We start from the raw sequence: 25,442 nt of genomic DNA on the forward strand, positions 1-25,442 counted from the left end.
TATATATATATATATATATATTGTTTGTTTTCTTTACTTTGCTAATAATGCCAAATGACCCTAAAACTAGACCTGCTAGTTGGTTAAAGGGCTGTACAGTTGAAAGAAAGTATCTTGAGCTATGTGCTGTTATACTATTATTAGGGCATGGTTAATCAGAATGTTGGACTATCTATGTTCTAAAAAATTGCATAAATTCAGAATGCAGAAAAAGTTCACATGTAATGAAATTTATTTTTTTCTGTTGATGTACTTTTTTAAAATGTCATTCATTCATTTTTTTAAATTCGCCATTGAAATTTTCCAAGTTTTGATGTCCGGAATCTGATAATTAAACTAGGTCAAGTCCTAGTAGTACTGCAGTAAAAGAAAAACAACTTATTTCAAGAAAACTTCTTGCTTTATCCTCTTTATTTAAACCTAAGAACGTATAACTGGTAACTGAGCATAGGTAGTAGCATCAATTATAATGCTACTGAACATGTAATATTGAAGTTTTTGTAACAAAATAATAACTGTAAAGTTTTTATTGCTGACTAAATTCTTATTGAGATTAAGTGTTTTTGCATTGTAGACAAAACTTGTGTGTATATATTTTTTTTCTTTTTAGGAATTTTCAGATGTGTTAGAATTCAGGAAACATCAGTATGAACATACCTATAAGTTTAAATGTGACCAGTGTGGGTCTAGATTTCGTGATGAAGACTCCGTTGAACTCCATGTTTGTCAACCTCAAGATGTGTGTTGTAAAATCTGTGATGAAGTCTTTCCTAGTTTTGTTAGTTTACAACAACATCTGACCATTCATGGTGATCTAATTTTTAGGGTGAGTGTCTGAATAAGTTAAAAAAGAAATTTGAAGGAACAAATATTTTAAGTAATATCTGAAAAGATACATAAGGTTTTATTGTGATATAGATTTTGTATAACAACATTATCTCACTAGTATGAAATAATTATGTGTTGTTAGTACTCTTGCCAATCCTCCGGTGGGACAGTGGTAAGCCTACAGATTTGTAATGCTAAGATTTGTGGTTCAGTTCCCCTTAGTGGATAGAGCAGACAGCCTGAAGTGGCTTTTCTTTAAGAAAATACACATACTCTGGCAGGTCAAAGTTCACACGTCATGACATTTCAGAGAGTTACATTAAAAAATTAATTGAAGTACTTTACTATCACTGGCTTTGAAGAGACTTGGCATCAAAAGGTAGTTAATAAATCCAATTTTAATATTATATAACTTTTCAATTTTTAATTTTATAAGGAAATATTTAAAAAAATCGTCAATCTCCCTTAGTATGAGAATTGTGACATTTGTTCTCTAGGTCTTCCCTCTTTTCTAATTTATTTACCACCCCTTCGAGAAGTACAAAATTTAACTTAAATTACTCATTGTAATATAGGTATTATTTGAGTGAAGCATAATTGTTATAGCTCTCAACCTTATTTGTCTATGGACCCATAAACTAGTAAATCAGACCCATTTGCTATACCCACCTGTCACATGTTATCTTTTAAAAATTACAAATAACTGCTATACCCACCTGTCACATGTTATCTTTTAAAGATTACCAATACTTCTCTGATGTTTTACACTATATTATTTATAACCAATAGAAAGCCAAAGTTTCAATCTGTTGAAGGACATATTATGTTTTCTGTACATGGTATTGTCTATTTCTTTGCTCTGTTTCAAATTTGTTTTCACAGGAATCACATCAATGAGTTAAGCTAAATTTTTAATGGCTCTTATCATATAGTTAGAAATCCAGAAATATTATGATAGTTATAGGAAACTATTTGCTTTTTCGCACATTACTATTCTGTTTTCTTAGGTGAAGTATTTAATTGAATAAAAAAAAATATTTAGTGTAGTAGTACCATTAGTATAAAAAAGTAGGGTTACGTTTCATCGACAGTTGAGAGCAAAAGAAAGATCCCAGGTTGTACTATATTTCTTGTTTTTCATGTGTATTCTTTATTTATTATTATAAAAGTAACTAATATGTAAAAATTAGAAACTTATCAGGTTATCTAAGGTAATGTGAGCTACATGTTCACAGAGTGATTTAAAACTTGTGTGGCAACATTATTAGTTAGACATGGTTCAAAGGGATATAAAACAATAACATTTTTAGTAGAAACAGATGTATATTGTTACAAGCTTTAAGCTACTTAGGGTAAATGTAGCTTCAAGTTTCAAGACGCAATCCTTCTAGAAAGAAGAAAGGGTAATTTAGATTTATATAATTTTTTCTATGGTGGTTAAGAGGTTGGTCACATTAACCAAATGCATTTAGAGTTAGGGTGGGGAAAATAACAGGTGAAATATAAAGTTTTACTGATAAAACAACATTTGTTATTTATTTAGGAGGTTTTAAAGATTATTCAAATGAAATCTGTCAGTTTTCAGATGAAGAAAAGTATTTTTAATCCTAACGTGAAAATCACTTTGCACTTGTAACAGTCGACACTTTGACTTCAAATATTTATGGAGAAATTTTGTAATGTTTACTGGAATTTGGAATTTCATGAAGATATACAAAACATGTTAAAAGTTATAGTATGGAAACTATGATGGTTACGAACTCGGTCGGATCAGCCAAGCAATCCTTTTTTCATATTAGTACTATATTTATCTGATTGGAACAATCACTTTATCAGCATTAATACGTGTAGTAGTACTACAAGCTAGTCCACATGTAGAAAAAATACAATTGCCTTGAAATTAATCAAACCATCACATCATTACATTATTATAAATGTGATACTGAAAACTTATAAAGCAGTTTAAAAATTGTTCTTTAGTTAAGACGTACTTTTGTTTTGTCAGAAGGAGAGATTATTAAGTGCTTTATGTTATTAGGTTTCAATTTATGTAAGAATTAGTAAGAAAATTTTATAAAGTATTTTTCTAAACAAATTTTTACTTTTTGTGGAAAAGGAGTTTATACCCCTTGTAATAATATATATATATTTATTTAAGTATTAAGCTTAAACTTTGTGCATGTATTTGTTGTTGTTTTTCTAAGTTATAAAAACCTCCACTGTTTCCAATTGAGTGTTGATAAAAATTCTGTTTGATAAAGTATTACCATTTTTAATTATGGTTTTGTCTTTATCTTCCAATAGTGCACTGAATGTGGGAAGTCATTTTATCATCAAAATTCATTACTAATGCACTGTTGTCCACAAAGAGGAAAAAAGAAATTGAAGATCACAAAGACCCAGAGCAAGGAGGAAAAAATCAATAGGAGTACATTACTTATGTGTGAAATATGTGGCTCACTATTCTCCAACACTAGTAGTCTGAATGTCCACAAGTAAGTTAATTCTCATCCTGAGATCCTTTTCGAAGATAATCAGAAAGTTCAAAAAAGTACTTTGTGAAGTTTATATCTGTTATTCTTGTTCTAAGGTAATATGTAAATCCACATGTTTTCAATCTTGAATAGTCTGAGTCTTGAAACATCAATAACAATTTTTTATTTTAACACAATTTATTCCGAATTGTTATTAGTAAATTATTTGTTAATTGGTTAATGAATATTTTGATTCTTAAAATCAACAATATTTATTTGTTTCATCGCTTAATAGTCTAACTTTGAGAAGCAGATGTTATTTTTGGTTCATTGCTGAATATTCTGAACCTCAGCTGTACCTGTTTCATCACTTAATAGCCTGAATCTTAATAAGTAAATCTCTTTCAATGTTTCATCAAATACTAGTCTGATAACTAAACTTAAGTTGCATGTTCTTGTACTTAATAGTCTAAATAATCTCTTTTAATGTTTCATCAAATACTAGTCTGATAACTAAGCTTTAGTTGCATGTTCTTATACTTAACAGACTGAATCTTAATAACTAAATCTCTATCAGTGTTTTATCAAATACTGGTCTGATAACTGAACTTTAGTTGCATGTTTTTGTAGTTAATAGTGTGAATCTTAATTAGTAAATCTCTTAATGTTTTATCAAATACTAGTTGATAACTAAACTTTATTTGCATGTTTTTGTACTTAATAGTCTGAATCTCAGTTTTAATATTAAAGTAGCTTTTGCTTGTAGAGTGCTAAGTTTTTAGTGTTATGGATGTTATGTTTGATCCTAACATTTTATTGCCATTAGTTTGCACTTTTCTTTCATTAGAATTATTATTATTTTTTAATTAATTAAACTTTTGCCATTTACACTGATATTAGGTTTTAACTAAATGTGAAAAATACAATTCTCTGTTATTTTTTTTTTACAATTAACCAAACTATTGTAGATTTATTACACTTGATAAATTTCATCATACCTCCTTTGTTGCATTTGACTTAACAATTAAAAAAGTGAAGAAGGAATTTGTGACAATGTTAGTATTTGGCACTCTATATATTTATGTATGTATTAACACATTTCTTTTCATTATTTTCTTCTTTTTTTTAAGTAATTCAGAAATGGTACCCAAAATAGCAGTTGCTGAGTAACAGTTTTAAAGTTGAGTTTTATACTGCTATCACTTCTAAGCCTAAAGTTTATAAAATTAAAGTACTTTAATACAATGATGTACTGCTTTACTTCACTGTTTTAGTATTGTGTAATTTTATGAAAAATGTGTTTGGCACTCTTTGAAATTTAGATTTGGATTTATCTTGTTTGGGTCTAATAAGACATAATAAAAACAATTTGATTTTTCATGTTTACATTAGGATTAGTTTCTTTTTAGAACTCTACTGTTGGCATATTAGTTGTTTTTTTGTTGTTGTTTTTCAGCAAATTGTGTGATAAAAGTTAATTTAAAAGAAAAGAAAGTTGTTATTGTGATTTATGCAAATTTAAGCAAAATACACTTTTTTTACATATTCAGGGTTGATCAATAAATAAGAGATTTTGTGTTTTACTGAACTACAGAATCTTGTACTGTGACATTGTAGTTTTTCTCATTTTGCCACCTCTTACAGTTAATACTCAGTGGTCACATGTAATGTAGTAAGAAATTAGTCAAATTATTAAACCTGTTATTTTTATCATGTAATACAGTGGTACGTCCTTACATGTATGTGTTGTGATGAGTATGAAAATGTGATTGTAAGCATCAGTAGTTTTGGGGTACTTTTTTCTATACGATAAGTAGCTAAATGTTTGGTTCAAGACTACCTAGTGTGAAGAAAGAAACTCTTCCATCAAACAGTTTATACATTGAAATTGTAGGTTAGTACTTTAATTCACGTAACTATTTTTATGTGAAAATTAGTAAAACTCTACTTATATATTTGCATGAAGTAACTTGCTACCTATTCCATAAAACATTAAATCTAAATTTTGTTGTAAGAGGTTAATTTTAAAGTCATACATTTATTCCAAAATATTGTATTAAACAGGTTACGCAAGTTTATTGATATTTTTATGTTAATGTAAGGGTATAAATATTATCATGAAGTGTATTATCTGCTAACTCTTTACTCGGCACTCATTTGTCACTAATGTTTTTCTTCTTTTTTTCTAGAAAACTTCATGGAGAAAAAAGCTTTTCTTGTGAAATTTGTGGAAAACAATTTTATCGAAAAGATCTACTTCTGGAACACACGTTTATACATCAAAAAGCATCAATACCATGTCCTACCTGTGGAAAATTATTCAAGTCTAAGAAGTCTCTTCATATTCATATTCGTATTCATAATGGTGTTAAAATGCATAAATGTTCTCAGTGTTCCAGGGTAAGATTATCATTATTCAGCATTGTAGTCTTCCTTACTTGTATTGTTTTCATCATCAAACTACACTTTTTTAGACTATGTCGTTACCGTATGAGCATCTTCTGTAATCTTTGCACTGAAGGACTAGTTTGTTGCTTTATAACAGTTTTCTGGTCACTCTTGTAAAAAAAAAATTAAGTGCCAATGTTTCATTGTTATATTTCATATGTTCAAGAAAAACTGTTCTTGTTATTTTATTAAAAAGAAACAAAAAATCCCATAAGTTTGAAATGGGTACAAATTAGATTGACTTAAAATTTAGATCACTGTCATGATCCAGTAGGTTTAATTATACATTTCTTTAAAACAAGTTTGAATATATATAAATATATACCTCTACTACAGTATATGATGTACAGATATGAAGTGCATAGAATTTAATTGTACCTAGGATTGTAAAAATAAGTTTTAAAGGAATTGGAAATTTGAATAATATGAATATTTACTCAGAAAGAATCATACCTGGGAAAAACATGTTTGTAAACCATTGCTTGGGAACCGAACCAATCTCCTATTACATTCTGATAGTTCGTAATAAAATTAGTTTCACACATTAATTTTATTTACCCTTTTGCTAAACTAATGATGATCTTTTATTAAAAATTATCTATACAAAGTTTAAGATCAGATTTCATTATGAGGAGGCTATTTGTTAGAATTTAAAGATGTTGTGTGTTGAAATGGGGGGGGTAATGGGTTAAACGAATTTTTAATTTTATGAGGGACTCTTAATATAAACAACAATGTCAATTAACTCATCTCACTACTCTGGGATGGCCAGGCACTTTTTAACTTGTAGGTTAATAATCAAAAAATGATTTTTCATAGTATAGAATGCTTCAAGTGATGATTTTTGAAGCTTTTTTTTTTAACTTTGAGTGAAAAGTGAAACATATAAAGCCTGATAAACTGTATAGTCTTAAATTGTCATGTACTAAGTGGCTGCCACCTGCCAAGTCATTATGGCAGTCACTGACTTGCTTCTGCATAGAAAAAAAATCTTTAAACTTTTCTTTTAGGTGGTGCCTTATAAGTTAGTTAGCAGGAAATATCGTACTTTGAGGAATTCTTAAAAAATATACATGATAAAATGTACATTTGTGAATATGAAGTGACTCTCATGATTTAGCATTTCCAGCTCTCGGGGGAAAAAATTATTTCTCTTATATGTATTCCACGTAATCAGTTACAGGATGTCTGAATTTGTACCCAAATATTTTTAACTGCTCTGCTTCAGTTAAAAGAATCTGCTAAAAAAAATGGAAGCATAGATATCTGGCTACATAACTGGTCATTAATAACACTATAATAACTTATTCTGTGTAGTTATTGTTATGGCAGTTTTATTTAGTGAAGAGACTTAAACAACAATATAAATAAATATTATACAAATATTGTTTATACCAAAGAATTTGGGGCTGTGCTGACCTAGTGGTGAGCATCAGGCTGCAGATCACTGGTTTCTGGAATTCAAAACACGATTTCAATGAATATTCTCCACACTTTTAGCTGTAGGTACATTAAAAAAAATTAAAGTCAATCACATCATTCGGATGAAAAATCTGGACAGAGCCCTTGTCATGGTAGGAGCATCTAACTGGCTGCTTCCCCTCTTATCAGTAGATAAAATTAGGAATGGTTAAATTTGAATCTGAGGAGTCTCTGACCTGGTTGTTTAGCATACATGTGTATAAGGTGCCACTGGGATTGAAAAATGAAAAATCCCAGTTAGAGAAAATGTTAAATTGATAATAGTGTTTTAAAAAAGTATGTAGTGCATGTCACAGTTTCATAAAGTTTAATATAATTGCTCAGTAAGAATTTTCTGTTTACAGGAATAATATTATGATATTTTAAAAACCATAAATTATGAAAATTTGACTTGACAAATCTTTTCTGGAATTTCAGGAATTTCACCAGAAAGGAAACCTTCTGAAACACCAAGAGTCCCATGATAAAAACATAAAGTACACATGTGATATCTGCTTTAAAAGCTTCAAAAGAAAAGAATATCTTAGCACACATACCCTGGAGCACACGAGAGGACGTATATATTCCTGTGAAACTTGTGGGAAAAGTTTCATCAAGGTAGATTAGTGGAATGTGATATTAACATTAATTAGATATGTGTATCTCTTTCTTTATGTACGTACATAAACACACAGGTATAAAATAAGCTCATTGGTTCTCAAGGATTTCCACAATGCAAAACTTAATTGGTTAGCATTATGCACCATTGACTTGGGTAGTTAGACTGGTTTAATTCTCAGTTTGTCATGGTTTTGGGGAGGGGGGTTTATTATCTAATGTTCTTTCATGAATATTCTCCAAAATGTGATTAACATAATGTTAACACATCTCTCAGGAGCCAAGGGGTGTCTTTACACTACAATTTGTTAAATATAAAAAGTAAGTTCTATCCGGAAACTCCTAAAGAGGGTGGTTTTGGACATAACTTTTTGAGACAAGCTTTTGTTTCTTAATTGATGAATTTTTAAGTGAAATACAGCATCCTCAAGTCTCCATACTAGCTAATACTAGTATATATTTCTTTATATATCTTTATTGATATATATAAATCACATTCTCAGCATCATTAATTAAACAATTGCCAACCTTTTATGCTTCTGCTATCATCTATATTTAGCTGTCAATTGAAATATGAACAAGTTTACCTGTGATTTGGTAGGGAAGGTCAAAGCATCACAATAGTCAGCAGTAGGATGAGCAGACAGGAACACTTTGAAAACAGTTACAGGCATAATATTGTACTCGGCTGCTGCACAATATCTACCAAGGTGGTTCTAAATGGTTCCTGAATACCTTTGCGTGTCATTTTCTGCTTTTTGTGCTTGGCCGTTAAGCTCGTGATGCACTGATGGATTTCAGTCACCTTACCACTTCATATCCCTTTTTGCAGCCCCAATGCTAAAAGATTGTGGGAAATGTCTTCTTTTTAGCCTATAAAAATGTCCAAAAAATTTCAGTTCAAATAAGAAAAACCAGATTGGGTAGTTTGTTTTTTCAACAAAAATGTCCCCCACTGGCTCATGAGGGGCCTGTTAATAAAAGCAAATTAAAGATCCAGAAACCTGATGATTAGACAGATCAGTATTTTCAGATTGACAGTAGATATTTCATCTTATTAGTAGATGAATTCATATTTCTGTGCACCAAACCATTATAGTTTAAATATTAAATCTTGTCTTCTTATCAGTGGTTAACCCATTAACTGCGGATGACGAATATTTCCCTCATTGAAGTTCTATGGCTCAGCTGCGAATGACGGAAATGTCCATCAGTCGCACATATAGAACTATAACTCTATGCGAATGACGAAAATTACCATTTTATTGTGATTGATGGCAACTCAGTTTTATCTGTGAGTCAGAAAATGGCAACTGAGCTGTTCCTGCCACAGTTAATGGGTTAAAGAACTTGTTTGATCAGTAGAGTTATAGATTTGAACATTATTTATTGATTTCAAAACATCTACTGTAATTAGAAAGCATGAATTAAAGGTAGTTGTTATGTCACTTAGATCTGGAGTTGAAAAATTCCAAAATTTATTATCTATTTTTTTTAGGGCCAAATTCTAACTTGCCTATAGTTTTAAGCATTACAGGAACTTATAATTTCAAAGATGTTCTCCTCATCATATAGACGAAATGGTAATTTGAAAATTGATAGATATATGAATTAAAACCCATTTTCTCGTGTATTTTTCTCAGAAATACCATGTGAGTGAACATATGAGAATCTACCATAGCAACAAGTCTTATGTGTGCAAGTACTGTGGAATACATATCAAAATACGACAATCTCTGAAGCGCCATCTTAACAAAAAACATTTGGAACATTCCCATGAGTTGGACGATAAAATGATTGAAGCTATGACAGTATCAAATGAATTCCAGGGCACATCGTCATTGCAAAAATCAAGAAGGAAAAAAAGCACCCAAGGTTTGTTGTAAAATTAAATATTCACCAGGTTATTGTTTTCTCTGTTTGTTAATCATTTAATCATGTTTTCTTCTGGGGAAATTGCTACAGTTTTTGCTGTTAGCATCTTGTTTTGTTATTCAGATGAGTTGTCTTAGCCAAACAAGTCCCACTGCATGACATATTTTATACATACAAATTCCACAGTCATGCTATCAATGTATAAGTCCCACTATATACCATGTTGTTGATATACAAATCCCACTGTATGTCATGCTGTAACCATGCAAATTTCATTGCATACTGGGTTTTAAGGATAGAAATTCCACTGTATGTCATGCTGTAGCCATACAACTCCCATTATATGTCCTGTTGTAGCCATACAATTCCTATTGCATGCCATGTTTTAAACATACAGATCCCACTCTATGTCCTGTGGTAGTCATACAAATCCCACTATATGTCATGTTGTAATTATTCAAGTTCCACTGTATGCCATGGTGTAGCCATACAAGTCCCACTATTTGTCAGTTGTAGGCCTAATTTTATATTTCATTATCTGTTTCAGATAAAAATAATTGAAGTTAATTGTAGTTGTACAACACTTTGAAGACCTTTTAGTCAAACTCCCATTTCCAGGTGTAAATACTAACCTAAAACTGTTCAACTTTTTAAAATCATTACTCCCCCCCCCAAAAAAAAAGAGTTTAAGGTGAAGCTGTTGGACATAGAATAATTTCATAAATATATCATACATACATATGAAACTCAATTTTTTATTCCTAAAAATTTGATTACAGTTAAATCATTGAAATTTTATCAAAAGTCTGAAAATTCTTGTGAGTTATGCAAGCATTTACCCCAGTCCTGAAATCTATCATTAAGTGTACTAGTTAAATATAATTGCATTGAATTTCAACAAATCAACATGAAGCTTGTATCTAGCTTAAAACTAATTATTAAAGAAAACGGGGCCCAGCATGGCCAGGTGGTTAGGGCGCTCGACTCGCAATCTGCGGGTCGCAGGTTCGAATCCCCGTTCCACCAAACATGCTCGCGCTTTCAGCCGTGGGGGCATTATAATGTGATGGTCAATCCCACTATTCGTTGGTAAAAGAGTAGCCCAAGAGTTGGTGGTGATGACTAGCTGCCTTCCCTCTAGTCTTACACTGCTAAATTAGGGACGGCTAGCGCAGGTAGCCCTCATGTAGCTTTGCACGAAATTCAAAACAAAAACAAAATCAAGAAAAGGGGGAAACTTTCAAAATTTGTAGCACATACTGGAGGGATTTACACATGTCTTATTTTTAGCTAATCATAAAACATATTGTAGTTCTCTTTATTTTTATATCTCGTCTAAAAGTAATATACATTATATGTTAATATAGCTGTATAGTTAGTGTTATAACTATACTATAATGTTAGGATAATAATGAAACAATTATGATAATTTATACATTATTAGATGCACATTATGGCAGGTTTGAGGAATAAAACATTACAAGCTGTTTTATAATTTAATGAATATTCTAGTATCAAACAGTTGTGTATGTTAACCCTGATGAAGCTGCAAAGGTGAAACGTTGGTTAAAATAATTTTATATATATCTGGAGTGTAAAGGTTGTTTTTTCTAAACTTTCAACTATTATTTACCAAACAAACTTTTAGTATTTAATGTTTATTATATTAATAATAGGAATAGTGCTTTTACAGTGGATTTACATCATGTGCCCAAAAGGTTTGCCTCAATATAGTAGATACACATTGGATCAGTCACATTGAGTTACCTGGCAGAGAAGAAATTAGTAACAGATATCAAACCTTTGGCAGGGTTATTTGGTAGAGATTGAACAGCCTAGGAGAACTAAGTCCATATGATTAATAAATACTATCACAGTGTTTTTCCTAGGTTCCATAGTTTAAGGAACTAGCGTCTACTTGTACCAACATTAAAGGGACACACTTTTTTGAAATAGTGTATTTAATAGTGAAAAGTATTACTAATCTGAACAATTATATTTAGTTGATAGAATTATGTTTTGTTAGTTGCTTCAACATTAAGAGGACACAGTGGAAATTTTTGAGGGATACCCTTGAGAAGTATTGTATTTAATAGTGAAAAGTATTAGTTGATAGAATAGAATTATGTTTTATTAGTTGCTTTAACATTAAGAGAACACAGTGGAAATTTTTGAGGGATACCCTTGAGAAGTATTGTATTTAATAGTGAAAAGTATTAGTTGATAGAATAGGATTATGTTTTGTTAGTTGCTTTAACATTAAGGGGACACAGGGGAAAGTTTTGAGGGATACCCTTGAGAAGTATTGTATTTGCTCTTACAATTGATCTTATCCTTTACTTACCTTCTATTATGCATACACTTATAATAATGAGGCATAAACAACACAAAAAATGTAAAAACAGTCATGTGTCTGGCCACGATCGGGGTGGCTTGAGTTTTAGTTGCTCACCATTGAGGTGAGGCCTGCTAATTTGATAGACACATTTTTAGATAAATTTCAAGAACTTTTTTTTTTATCAATAATCAGAAAACTATGAATACCATTCAAGTACATGTTATGTTTATATACTGAAAGTGAATTATTTGTTTATGTCAATAGCATTATATGTTTAAACATCCATGCATTTATATTTATAGAACCACTATGGATATCGGTTATTTTTAAGTCGTCGTTAAGTTTTGTTGGTGCTTCACCAATCTGGTTAATATGCCTATTACCTAGCTACAGAAAGAATAATTACTTGATTATTGACTCATAATATAATAAGAAACATTTCAACGTATTTGATTACATTTTCATGCTTGTACACTTCTAAACTTTAACAGAAAATGGTGACAACCTCTTTCTAGTGAATTCACGTTTTATTACCTTGATGTTTTGCCTTGTGGCTTCTTTAACAGCCAATAAATACAAACTATAGAAACTTAAAAAGATAGACATCCTACTGTTACAGAGCTGAGCAATTAACTTGATTAACTGATCAAATTGGTTACCTATGAGCAGTGTCATGTAAGGTAATCAACAAATTGATCTTAGTATTTCTAATTATTGCTAATTTTGATAATTCTAACTATCCCAGTAATTGAAACATTGCCATTATTATCATTTGTAATTATTATTTTAGATTAATCCATGATTGGTTAGCTTAACCTTATGTTTACGCATGTGGTTCACAGTGCACGCATCACAACTTTTTACAGAATTACATTCACAGTTCAGTTAAACAACTGGCATCAAACATAGTTTATAATCCACACGTCACAACTTTTTTACAGAATTACATTCACAGTTCACTTAAACAACCAGCATCAAACATAGTTTATAATCCACACATCACAACTTTTTTTTACAGAATTACATTCACAGTTCAGTTAAACAACCGACATCAAACATAGTTTATAATCCACACGTCACAACTTTTTTACAGAATTACATTCACAGTTCAGTTAAACAACCAGCATCAAACATAGTTGATAATCCATATTTTAATTTTAAAAGGAAATATTTAAATAAATTCTTAACTTTCTCTGTATCACATGACGCTTCTTCACTCCAAATTGCCCATTTTAGATTTTCTTTCTGCCCCTATATGATGTTTTTAATTTGCCACCAATTACAGACTTTTACTATAGATGTTGCTAACCCATAATGTAAAATTATAGTTTCCAAGCATCTTCATTTACAGAGATATAAAAAAAAAAAATTAGTGAAATCCATCTTGTCTTTCAAAAAATATCAATAATTCTCTCTGACATTTACTATTGGATTAATTGTAACCAATAGGAAGAACATATTCTGCTTTTCAAGATTCCTGTTGAGGCTAGTCCTTTCAGGTACTAAGTTTTGAAATACTTAGCCTCAATTTCATTGTTTGCCTTTATGGTGTTTTGCTCGACCAGTAAAAATATAGTAGTTTTAGGACTGTGTTTTTTGTGTGTGATAGCATTTTATGTTCTGACTTGTATTTTAGAAATACAAATTAATAATATTTTGAACAACTTATATCATTACACAAAGTGTAGGCTTTACAATGCTTTGTTAGCTGACTACAAAAAGACAAGAGTCCAGACATATATGTACTAAATTTCTTGTTTTTTATGTATATGTTTTATTTTTTGTATAAAAGTAACTAAAATGTAAGAATTAGAAAATTATTAGACAAGAAAGACTAAGTGAAACACACTAGGTAAAAGAATTTTTATGATATTCTATCATAGCACGCGCACATCATGAGGTATGATTGCAATTTAACCATGATAAGTTAGTTTCAGCATACTTGGAGTGCAGATGTAAAGCGATAAAGCTAAATGAACCTAGATCTGAAAAGTGTTTACTGTGGCTGCCTTAATAAATAGTGTGCAATTGTCTGTTACAGTATGCAGTCATTTTAGAAAGAAAAAAAGGATAATTAATTTTAATTTAATATTATTTATTTATTTATTATGTATTGCTGATATTGCTACAGTTAGTGTTAGGGGTAGAGGAAATAAGAAATAAAGTATAATGTTTTACTAAAGAGAGATGTATGGTATTAGAGGGATCTAGAAGTTATGCAAAAGAAAAATGAAAAGAAGTATTTTTAATTCTTAGCAGGAAAATCACCTTTCACTTAGACTGAATCAGTAAATTCTCGGACAAATCTTTAGTCAAAAATACTGTATAAAAAAAATACTAATTTTTTTTCGTAGAACGGACTTTTTATGTTTACTAAAAGCTTGCCAAATGTATTGAAGATACGCATAGTAAATTCAGATTACAGTAAATATTAATTATTCATATGGGCATCAGTCCATTGGGTCATCCCCGTGAGCATAAGTATCATAAGCCACAAAAATAATCAAACAATTAAAATTAATATTTATAATTATTACTGTTTTTTATTATTTCAACCATCTTAGTCCCATATGATAGTAATTGAGTAGTTGGATGTAATTAATTAATGATCCTGACAGTTAATTGTAAAATTACACTAATCACACAGTTCTACCTAGAATCCAGAATTTTAAGGGTTTTTTTTTCCTTTTTTTTTAAGAATAGGAATATTTTTGACCAATTAAAGACAACATATCAAGAATTTCAAGAACTATCTTTACTTTTCATCAGTATTTTACATCAGACAGTGCAAGATGTCAGAATTTCTTGCATTTATTTAAATTTGTGATAAATATATCTATATATCTACTTTATTACTCATATTTCAGATAAGAAAATACTTAATGATAGCAAAAAATGTCATGGAAATGATGCTGAAGAAAAAGCTAAAACATCAACTGACACAGGTTATGATGATACCTCAGATGATGATCAGAAACCTTCTGAAACTTTAACAACTGCAAGTGACAGAAATCATGTACAGTCTAAAGCAAAGCAAGATAGACACAGCAGCAAACAAGAAAGAAATGTAAAAATCAAGGTAACTGATAATAAGAATGTTGGAATGAGCTCAGGAAAATCAGTGCCCGAAGCTTCACAAGGATTAGTTCTGTTTCCTGAAACTCGAGAGAAAAGTGCAAGTATTGAATGCATAGAAAGAACACAAAAAGGTAGTTTTGTCGACAATGCTCGTATAAGCCAGAATTTAATTGAAGTTACTTCTAATCACCTTGAAGTGGGTGCTTTTGTGGAACTTTTAGATGAAGAATGTGCAACTGTCGAGACAAATGAAGTGTGCCATCTCAAACATATTACATTTGGGCAAGATAATAAGTCTTTACCCTTGGAATCTGAATTTGAAGCCATGTCTGCATGCCAACAAATAGCCAAACAGCTGTCAAATGACCAGCAAGAAAACATGTTGGGAAAGTTTTCTGAAAATGAATGTAAGTTATTTTTTTTCAAAACAACAAACTAAGTTTTTCTAGATGCCACTGTATTTCTCTCGTGTATTTAAAATTATTTTGTTTCATTGTGCAAACACTTCCATAAAATACTTAAAACATGTGTACTAAAAATAATTAAACAATAATTTTTTTTGAATTAAGGATCACTCATTTTAAAAATGAGCTTGATAATCCTCATGTTTCCGTGAATTATCATTTTGGAGTCACATTTTACAAATTTCTTTCCAGGCACAATCGTATTAGAGGAGGGAACCGTTATTGAGGAAGGTGAGACAGATAATGATGGCAACCTTTTGTTTTATGTGGTAAACATGGACGAGATACATTGAAACCATTGCATGCCCAGGGTGAAAGGGAGAACATTATTTTGTTTTAGTTGATACATTTATCGCAAAAAAAAAACGATGCTGGTAAGGTAGTATGTTTTGATGTGTGGCTGTTAATTGATTTTGTGCCTGCTGAAGAACTGCTGTGCTTATAAATAAGCTGGGAAAGGAAACGTCCTTTTTATTATGCTTAGCAGTTATAAAAAAATACAGGAAAAGTATTTGTGTGTAAAAATTAAGAGCAACTTTCAGTAATACAGATTGGAATATTTAAATATTCCACCCAAATTCATAGATGGCCTCAGACTCTAGGTTTGTAATTTTTTTATTTGTTTGTTGTATCTCAGTGAAAATGAATCCTAGAGACATTTCAGATTCATTTACTAGTTTATAGTCTGAGCCCAGATGTTAGGATTGCCAGAGTTTTTCATTGATGGCAAATCCATTTTAATCTAATGTAGAATGTTTCAAAACCGTTTGGTTATTCATTGTCAAAAAAAAACTTTGTACAAATTTAGTTTTATCAGATTTCAGTATGGTAAACTTGTTTTTAGTCCATACACGAAAGGTACATATATGTGTGTGAATACAATCGGCATGAAACATTATTACATTTCTGGACATTTTATGCTCTTAATTTTAATCATAAATGAAAGGTAATTTTTGCGTATTTGTTTATAGTTTCCTGATGATTATCCAAGAGAAATTTCTCTGCACTTGTGTGGAAAATTCTTGTGTTTGAGAAGATCAGATCTTATAAACTTGATTTTCATATGTTAAGAAAATAAAAAAATAACTACCTTGAATATCATCTAGGATGTGAAACATTTTTTGAGTTGTTTAGAAAGTTGTATATAGATTTTGGAGGTGGGAAGAAAAAAAACTTAATGAGGTATTTCACAATTGTAATTCTGTAGAGTACACATATATATGGTGATAAATACTTCAAATTTTAATTGTATTTTGGTCATTTTATAAAAGTTTTTCTACTATTCAGAATATTCAAGAATAAAAGTATTAGCCTACTTGAAAAAATATACATCAAATATATGAGTTACAAAGAACTTTTAATCATCCATCTATTCTTAACTCTCAGTCAGAAAATGTGTTTAAATGATAAATTAAGTATACATTTATAATAGTATATACTGATAAAGATTTATTTTGATATAATATTAATCTATTAGACAACATGAAAGTCATTATTTATATTAATTGATGTTTGTGTGTGTTTATATATATATATATATATATATATATTGCCTAGACCACTACTATGTCAGTCATATCTCAGTCAGACTCATTAGCCCTGGTATTGGGAAGAGGCCTCTTCAGCAATGGATATGGTAGATGTGGTTGACATATGATAACATATTCTTCCTTATTTTCACTCATGGGTTCTTAGAATTACTATTGTTGACTTGTTACAGTGGTTGCTTGACCCAGTCCATGAATAGGAAGAGCAGCTTGTTGGCTCGTCAATTTTTGGGAGTGATAGTAAAATCAATTAAAATATACTAAATAATCGGTGTTAGAATTAAAAATAAATAAACAATGTTTTATTTATCCTTACCATAAAATCTGATTTATAGATGACTTAAATAAAAATTGATAATAATTGCAATTCACTTGCTTAGTCTAGTTCGCATTATAATGGTCGTTGTTCGTGAAAACTGATGATATGTTTAGTGTGTAGATAAGTGTCACAAGTCATAAAAATAATCAAACAATTAAAATTAGTGTTTACAATTATTACTGTTTTTGATTATTTCAGCTTTCTAAGTCTCATATGATGATAATTGATTAGTTGAATGGAATTAATTAGTGAACTGACAATTAACTGTAAAGGTACACTAATCGCCCAGTTCTACCTGGTATTGGGTGGAAGGTCTCATCTGCACTGGATGTAGCATATGTAGTGTGTTTGACATATGAAAACATATTCTTATGTATCACTCATGGGTTCTTAGAATTTTTCATTTTGGTATCTGCTCCCACCACCCAGCTTCGTGCATAACAAATGGAAAAGAAAAAGTGTTTACTTAAAAAAGTGGTCCAAAGAAGGATGCTATGTAGATGATTGGAATCTTCCACGTTATAAATGTTTTGAAGTTGGGATAAAATTAAGAAAAAATTGTTGATTAGTAAAATGTGTATATATATAGTTATTGTCATCTGAACACTAAAAATTGTTATTTTCATGTGTACTCAGAACTTTTTTTTCTTAACAGTGGGACTCAGACTGTAGTTTTCTGGCTTAACAGTGGGACTCAGATTGTAGTTTTCTGGCTTAACAGTGGGACTCAGATTGAAGTTTTCTGGCTTAACATTGAGACTCAGGTTGTAGTTTTCTGGCTTAACAGTGGGATTCAGATTGTAGTTTTCTGGCTTAACAGTGGGACTCAGATTGTAGTTTTCTGGCTTAACATTGAGACTCAGGTTGTAGTTTTCTGGCTTAACAGTGATGAGTAGAAGACAACTACTAATAAAACAAAAAAATCTCTATACCCTGGAAAACCTTCCAAACATTATCAGCTATTTTTGGCTTACCTATCACAAACTATAAGCAAACGTCTTTTGTCATTGATCTTCCTGTAGTTTTATCTGAACACGTAAGCAGCTCATGGCAAAATGATCAAAAAGGAGTATACATTGAAATCTGTATTCATGTGAGTGGATATACACATATGTCAATAAGTTGACAACCAGGTCTGATAACAGTATTGTAATATATATATATATATATATGTAAACACATAATTTTTGGATATATTTTATATTAGTGTTGAAACCACTTAAGCACACTGTACATAATTTTTATGTGTCTCATATTTCATCAGGTCATTAAAAGCTGTTAATATTTCAGAAATACTAATTTTGTTATTGTCTTCTCTGTTTTTCTCAGATACACATGAAAGGACATATTTTACATTTTAATAAACTTAGAAGCCTGAACAGTTTAATGACACCATATGTGAAAACACATTCTATTTTTCATTTTTTTGGTAGGTTTTCAACAATAATATACAATTACAAAATTGTTATACAGTGAAATTTTATGCAATGTACACAATATGTGCACCAAAATTTGAGGTTGTTCGAGCTTAAAGTTTTGGATTCCTATATAAATATCTAAAACTATGAAAAATGTAATCATTATGTACTTAAGTCGGTTTTTGAAGTAGTTATCCTAAAATGATGATTTTAGGTTTTTAAGTATTCTACTTCAGTAAAGTTGGGCTACATTATTGGACACATTTCACTTGTGTTTGCAATTTACGTGTTGCTTAGAACATATTATTTTACATATGACACTGTAATTATAAACAAAATGTTACAATGTTTTTTTGTAAATATTTCTGCATATCAAACGTATATGTAAAAACACTTTTTATTCCACATAAAACTTTCACGAACTTCAAAACTACTACTGAGAAAAATAGCTTGTGATACCTGAATAGTACTGGGTATTAAGCAGGTGAGTTCTTTTTTTTTTTCTTTTTCAAAAAATGAAACCGCCAAATTATCATCATTTAAGTTTTTCATGATTTCATAATGTGTTAGAAAACACTATTCCTTGAACACAATGCAGCCATCTCATTAATTCTCACCATTTCTGTTTAGTCTGGTTTGTCATAACCATGAAAAAATTATTTGGGGTGGGGGTAAAAATATATAAAAACTCTCTAGTTCTTTTCTTTTGCCTCCAGTGGCTCAGCGGTAAGTCTAAGGGCTCATAACGCTAGAAATTGGGTTTTGATATCCATGGTGGGAAGAGCACAGACAGTCCATAGGATAATTTTGTACTTAACGACAATCAAACTTTTCTTTTTTTACACCAATATCATATTTAAGAACTCTGGATGCTTAATTGTTGACTTAATTTTGAAAGTTCAATGAAATTATCCAAGGCATTGGTTCTAAGAACATTTTGTTTGATAATTTTTTTTCCAAGTCTAGAGTATGTAGTGATTGGAAAGTCGATTAAAAAAATTCAAAAGATGTAAATGGATATAAAAATATTTTTATAGTATTTACTAAAGAAAAACAAACAATTGTGAAAGCAAAATACCAGTCTGTAAAAATTTGGGTCTAAAATACGTTAATGGTAAGTCATAGGTTTTTACATTTGTCTGGTTTGTTTGTTTGTTCTGTAGGTTTTGGGTTTTCTCTACTTCATATTTTATATTATCCGGGTTTTTAAAGTGATTGAAATCTTGATTAAGTGTCAGATATTGTAGAATATTGGTCCAGGTTCATGATAATCAGACATTTACATGCCATTCAAAAGGCCCTGCATGGCCAGGTGGTTAGGGTGCTCGACTCGCAATCTGAGGGTCATGGGTTCGAATCCCCGTCACACCAAAATTGCTCGTCCTTTCAGCCGTGGGGGCATTATAAAGTGACGGTCAATCCCACTATTCGTTGGTAAAAAAGTAGCCAAAGAGTTTGCGGTGGGTGGTGATGACTAGCTGCCTTCCCTCTAGTCTTACACTGCTAAATTAGGGATGGCTAGCGCACATAGCCCTCGTGTACCTTCACGAAATTCAAAACAAACAAACAAGCCATTCAAAAATGAAGTAATGTCAGATGATGAGTAAATTAAAAAGTTAATAGTTCATGTACTTCTACACGTGTACCTTTCGAAAGCCATTAATTATCGAAAGAAGTCATATTGGGTTACGTTCTTTGTTATACAGAATTATACACTTTGTTTGTTAAATTTAATGCAAAGCTTCGCAAAGGATATCAGCATTAGCCGCCCCTAATTTTGAAGTAATAGACTAGAGGGGAGACAAATAGTTAGTCAACACCACCCACTACCAACTCGTGGGCTACTCTTTTACCAATGAATAGTAGGATTGATTGTCACGTAATAACACCCTCACAGCTGAAAAGGCGAGCATATTAGGCAACTGGTTGCGATCCTACATATTGCGAGTCGAGCGCCCTAACCACCAGACCTTGGCTTGGTTGAGAGCGTTAATAAAAACAACAAGTGCTTTAAGATTCTTCCATCAGATGAGTAATTCCACATGATTGGAAGAAAATATCTAAGGCTAATTAAACAAAAGTATTTTCACACTTTATTAAAACCACAATATTCAGCTCAAAATTCCACACATTAAAAATCCACAACCAACTATTTCATCCATATTCAGTATTTCATACTGAACATAATTAGCACTTCTCTCTGTAATTTATACCACACATGAAACATTATTTTATACATCCTTGTAACATCAAATGTTTAAAAGCTGGTCATAAGTATTCGTAAATAATATATACAAAGTTCACATTTTATATTAATTATTATTTACCAGTTCTAACTTTATACGGAATATATGTATCGTTTATTACGTAAAACACTTCCGTTTTAAAGCGATAGCTTTGATACCCTTATACTGGTTAAGTAATACAGAACATTAATTTATTTACCAGTATTTAACTTCTATGAATGTAAGAGCTTTTGTTAGATAATTGATGATTTGCTGTCTTTACAAAGCTAAAAATAATTCAGAAGTAATAACACTTACTAGATATTAAAACGAAAATGTTGAAAAATAATACTACACCCGAGAAAACCCGTTAAGTGTTAAAATTAAAGTGATTCTGTGTTATATAACTAGGTTACAAAATAACCATGCGAACACTAATTTAGCGCTGAACGTTGGAGCCAAGTCGACCAGTGAACATAACGGACAAACATCCTCATACAGTGATGATGCATGAAAATATTTAAGCAATACTAGCTGACGAGAAGTTGAAATACGAGGTTCAAAGGTCAAGTAACCCACATGAAAATAATGCAGCAAAACGATATAGTACTGTGAATATGACGGAGAGGGAAATTTGAATGAAAAATGTAGAAGCTGTTAATACGTAGCTTCTTAAATAATTAAGATTAGTTCTACAGTTTGATTATCCGGCCGCTTATACATAAAACTAATCGTGGTTTATCTTGTGTTAAAAAATGTAGTTCTACAGTTTGATTATCCAGCTGCTTATACATAAAACTAATCGTGGTTTATCACGTGTTAAAAATGTAGTTCTCCAGTTTGATTATCCAGCTGCTTATACATAAAACTAATCGTGGTTTATCACGTGTTAAAAAATGTAGTTCTCCAGTTTGATTATCCAACTGCTTATACATAAAACTAATGGTTTATCACGTGTTCAAAAAAAATAGTTCTACAGTTTGATTATCCAGCTACTTATACATAAAACTAATCAGGTTAAAAACTAATTAGTTAAAAAAAATTAGTTCTACAGTTTGATTATCCAGCTGCTTATACATAAAACTAGTCAGGTTAAAAACTAATTAGTTAAAAAATAGTTCTACAGTTTGATTATCCAGCTGCTTATACATAAAACTAATCATAGTTTATCACGTGTTAAAAAAAATAGTTCTACAGTTTGATTATCCAGCTGCTTATACATAAAACTAATCACGGTGTATCACGTGTTAAAAAAATGTAGTTCTACAGTTTGATTATCCAGCTGCTTATACATAAAACTAATCATAGTTTATCACGTGTTAAAAAAATAGTTCTACAGTTTGATTATCCAGCTGCTTATACATAAAACTAATCATGGTGTATCAAGTGTTAAAAAATTTAGTTCTACAGTTTGATTATCCAGCTGCTTATACATAAAACTAATCATGGTTTATCACGTTTTAAAAAACTTAAACACGAATTCATTCTAATTATCAGCAATTGGTGTAAGAACTAGATCAAGTATCCCAGTACAATGTTTTTATTGTGTATATGATCATAGGAACGTTATACGTTGACAAAGAACAAAAAATAAGGTGGACATTTTATCTCTCTCCCTTTTTCAATTAACCTTTGCTGTATAGAAAACGGTATCAAATGACATCGAAGTTTGATCTTTTTAGAGAGGTTCGTTTGGAGTTTAGTAAAACCAAAATTAATCTAGCATTACTTCAGTAATAAAGACACAAATTTAAAGACAGGAAAGCCATTTTTCACTTACACATCAGAAACACTTACGATCAAAGAAAGTGCATTAAAATACAGAAACATGAAGTTGGATAAGATAAAACTAAAAAACGGTGCAGATCGAACTCATCACCTTTCTTTCTCTCCTTGTTACAGTTTGAAGTTTTAAACTACAAATCCACAATAGAAACGAGGACTGACAAGATCAGTGACCTGAAATTGATTCCAAAAAGTTCTATTTTTTTTCTATACATTTCAGTGAAATACTATTTGTGTATTAACTAATACCAACCTTCCGTCACTGATCAAGATATACAGTTTTAAACGTTCGAACTAATTTTTAACAGACAAACATATCCATACAGTGATTATCAAAATATCCAAGTAATACAAATTGAGGAGCAGTGGAAATACGAGGTTCAAAGGTCAAGTTACTCACGAGAGAATAATGCAGCAAAACGATATAGTACTGTGAATATGACGAAGAGATGGGAATTTGAACTATTTAAAAGGTGTTTTCACTTGCATGGCTTTGTTTACCTTGTTACATATTTTATAATACATGAATTTCATCTGTACATACCTTTTAGATCACTGACCAAATGGGAGAAGATTTGTTGGTACCCAACTGGGACTTATTTCCTTAGTCAACATTAAAATTATGACAAAATATGAATTAACACAAATACACTAAATAAAAGCAAATAATAAAAACAAACGACCAAGATAAAAGTACATTAACAAAGTGGTCACTCAGAGTGACCTTTATGACCCCAAAAATATCCCCAGATGGAATGAAATTCATTTAATGCAAAATGTAATAAAAATAAAGTCGTATACTTTAAAACACTAGATAATTGTCTGAGGACTTAAAACGCTAGAAACCGGGTTTCGATACCCGCGATGGGCAGAGCACAGATAGCCCATTGTGTAGCTTTGTGCTCAACTTCAAACAAACAAACAAGCCTCACTCTGCTCAAGTTTCTTGACCTTTGAACCCATATCTCAATCCCAACTCAATTTGTATTGCTTAGATATTTTGATGTATCGCAAAGTACTGTATGAAAATGAATATCTATTAAAAACTAGTTCGAACACTCGAGAAATTGTGGATTTGACATTATAATAAATGATACGGTAAATATATTTTTTTTTACTGTTTTCAGGTAAAATTATTTTTCGGAAATAATACTGCAAAAAAATCAGTGTATTAAAGAGAAAATATAGTTATAATCTTCGTGAAATTAACTTAAGAGTGGTTAAAAATGTTAAAATTATTTCTATAAACACGTTGCATAAAAATTTTTTAAACACAACTATTTGTTTGGACAAAATTTAAACGTCCGCCATTTTGTTTCTGTTTGCCCCTACTGATCCGAAATTGGCGTAACAAAATATATTTTTTCTTTTTTATTACCATGAGATACTAACTATGATAATGACTTTTGGTCACTGATCTTGCCACTTTTTTTTTTTTAAAGCCATTTCGGCAAACGAAAGTAAATCTGTTGATATTTTCTCAGACATTAGTAATCACATCTAACAAACACAAAGGCCAGACCATATCTGAAAATACACTAGCTGAAGGCCATTTTAAAGTGGAAGATTTTTCTTACTTCAAAAATCAATTCATTTGCTAAGTATCTCTTATCTACTATTTCAGTTGATTTAAGAAATATATATTTATTAACGCTGACATTTTAAGGAAAATTTAAGTAACGCATATATTTAATATAGTTCACTTTTATTAGATATCAGTTTTGGCAATATGTGACTTTTTTTTTTCAAACAAATTAAAAATAACAGATAAAACTTAGAATCTGAAGAAGAAGAAACATTAAAAATTCAGGGTAAAAATTAGTGCTTTATCTCAATTAGTGGTGAGCTAGGCAATACTTTTTCAGTTTTAAGTGATACAAAAATTTAAGACAAAAATGTATTTGTGACATTAAACAAAAGCTATACAACTTTAACAGCGTCTAAAACTCTAATATAAAGTTTTACACACTTTTTATCCCTTTTTTTTCAAACACTAAAACAAGTTTGTTTCGTTCGAAATTTTATAATAACATTGATATATTTTAGAAATTCGCAACTTTTAAAGAAGCGACTTCAATAATTACAAAAATAAATTATTCCTTCCAAATAAGCTATAATAAACCTTGCATATACTTAAATAATCTATACATGATATTAACTGAATGTTAGGTTTTTTTTTCATATTAAATAATTCGTGTTTACTATCAGTCCAATATAGTTTGATTTTTCAATTTCAACAGTGATTTTTCTAACATATTAAATCAAATTTATATTTCAAGTGGAGATATTTTTCTTTTAAATTAATTATCAAAAGGAACTTTAAATGCCAAAACATCTTGAGTTTCTGTCTATGTAAAAATTAGTTACTTATCGAGTTTCGAAGTAACACAGCATATTTTTTTGTTAAATGCAGGATTCAATATTGTTTCTCTCGTGTGTACTTGATCTGATCATAGTGGTTTTCTTCAGCTTACAAATTATCCCAGAATACCGAACTGAGCAGTTTTATATTTAAATTAAAAGTTGGTATTTTGGTCTAAAATAAGCCTACTTCTTCCCAAAAC

At 30.5% G+C, this 25,442-nt stretch overlaps 2 protein-coding genes across 2 annotated transcripts in view; one reads left to right on the forward strand and one right to left on the reverse strand.

Moving 5' to 3' along the window:
- The window catches only part of LOC106457555, a 44,599-nt gene extending 25,862 nt beyond the window's left edge, over positions 1 to 18,737 (forward strand). Inside the window, exons 12-18 of the mRNA XM_022383550.1 lie at positions 611 to 826; positions 3,133 to 3,323; positions 5,492 to 5,702; positions 7,650 to 7,829; positions 9,473 to 9,704; positions 14,910 to 15,527; positions 15,777 to 18,737. Of these exons, the coding sequence (XP_022239258.1) occupies positions 611 to 826; positions 3,133 to 3,323; positions 5,492 to 5,702; positions 7,650 to 7,829; positions 9,473 to 9,704; positions 14,910 to 15,527; positions 15,777 to 15,877 (1,749 nt within the window). The 3' untranslated portion in view covers positions 15,878 to 18,737. The remainder of the gene's footprint in view (positions 1 to 610; positions 827 to 3,132; positions 3,324 to 5,491; positions 5,703 to 7,649; positions 7,830 to 9,472; positions 9,705 to 14,909; positions 15,528 to 15,776) is intronic.
- The window catches only part of LOC106457556 (peroxidase-like), a gene marked incomplete at its 5' end in the record, with an annotated part of 36,326 nt that continues 28,966 nt past the window's right edge, over positions 18,083 to 25,442 (reverse strand). Inside the window, one exon of the mRNA XM_013916988.1 lies at positions 18,083 to 18,353. Coding sequence (XP_013772442.1) covers positions 18,083 to 18,353 — 271 coding nt within the window. The remainder of the gene's footprint in view (positions 18,354 to 25,442) is intronic.

This window comes from Limulus polyphemus, unplaced genomic scaffold (genome assembly GCF_000517525.1).
Source record: "Limulus polyphemus unplaced genomic scaffold, Limulus_polyphemus-2.1.2 Scaffold345, whole genome shotgun sequence".
NCBI classification, from domain to species: domain Eukaryota; kingdom Metazoa; phylum Arthropoda; class Merostomata; order Xiphosura; family Limulidae; genus Limulus; species Limulus polyphemus.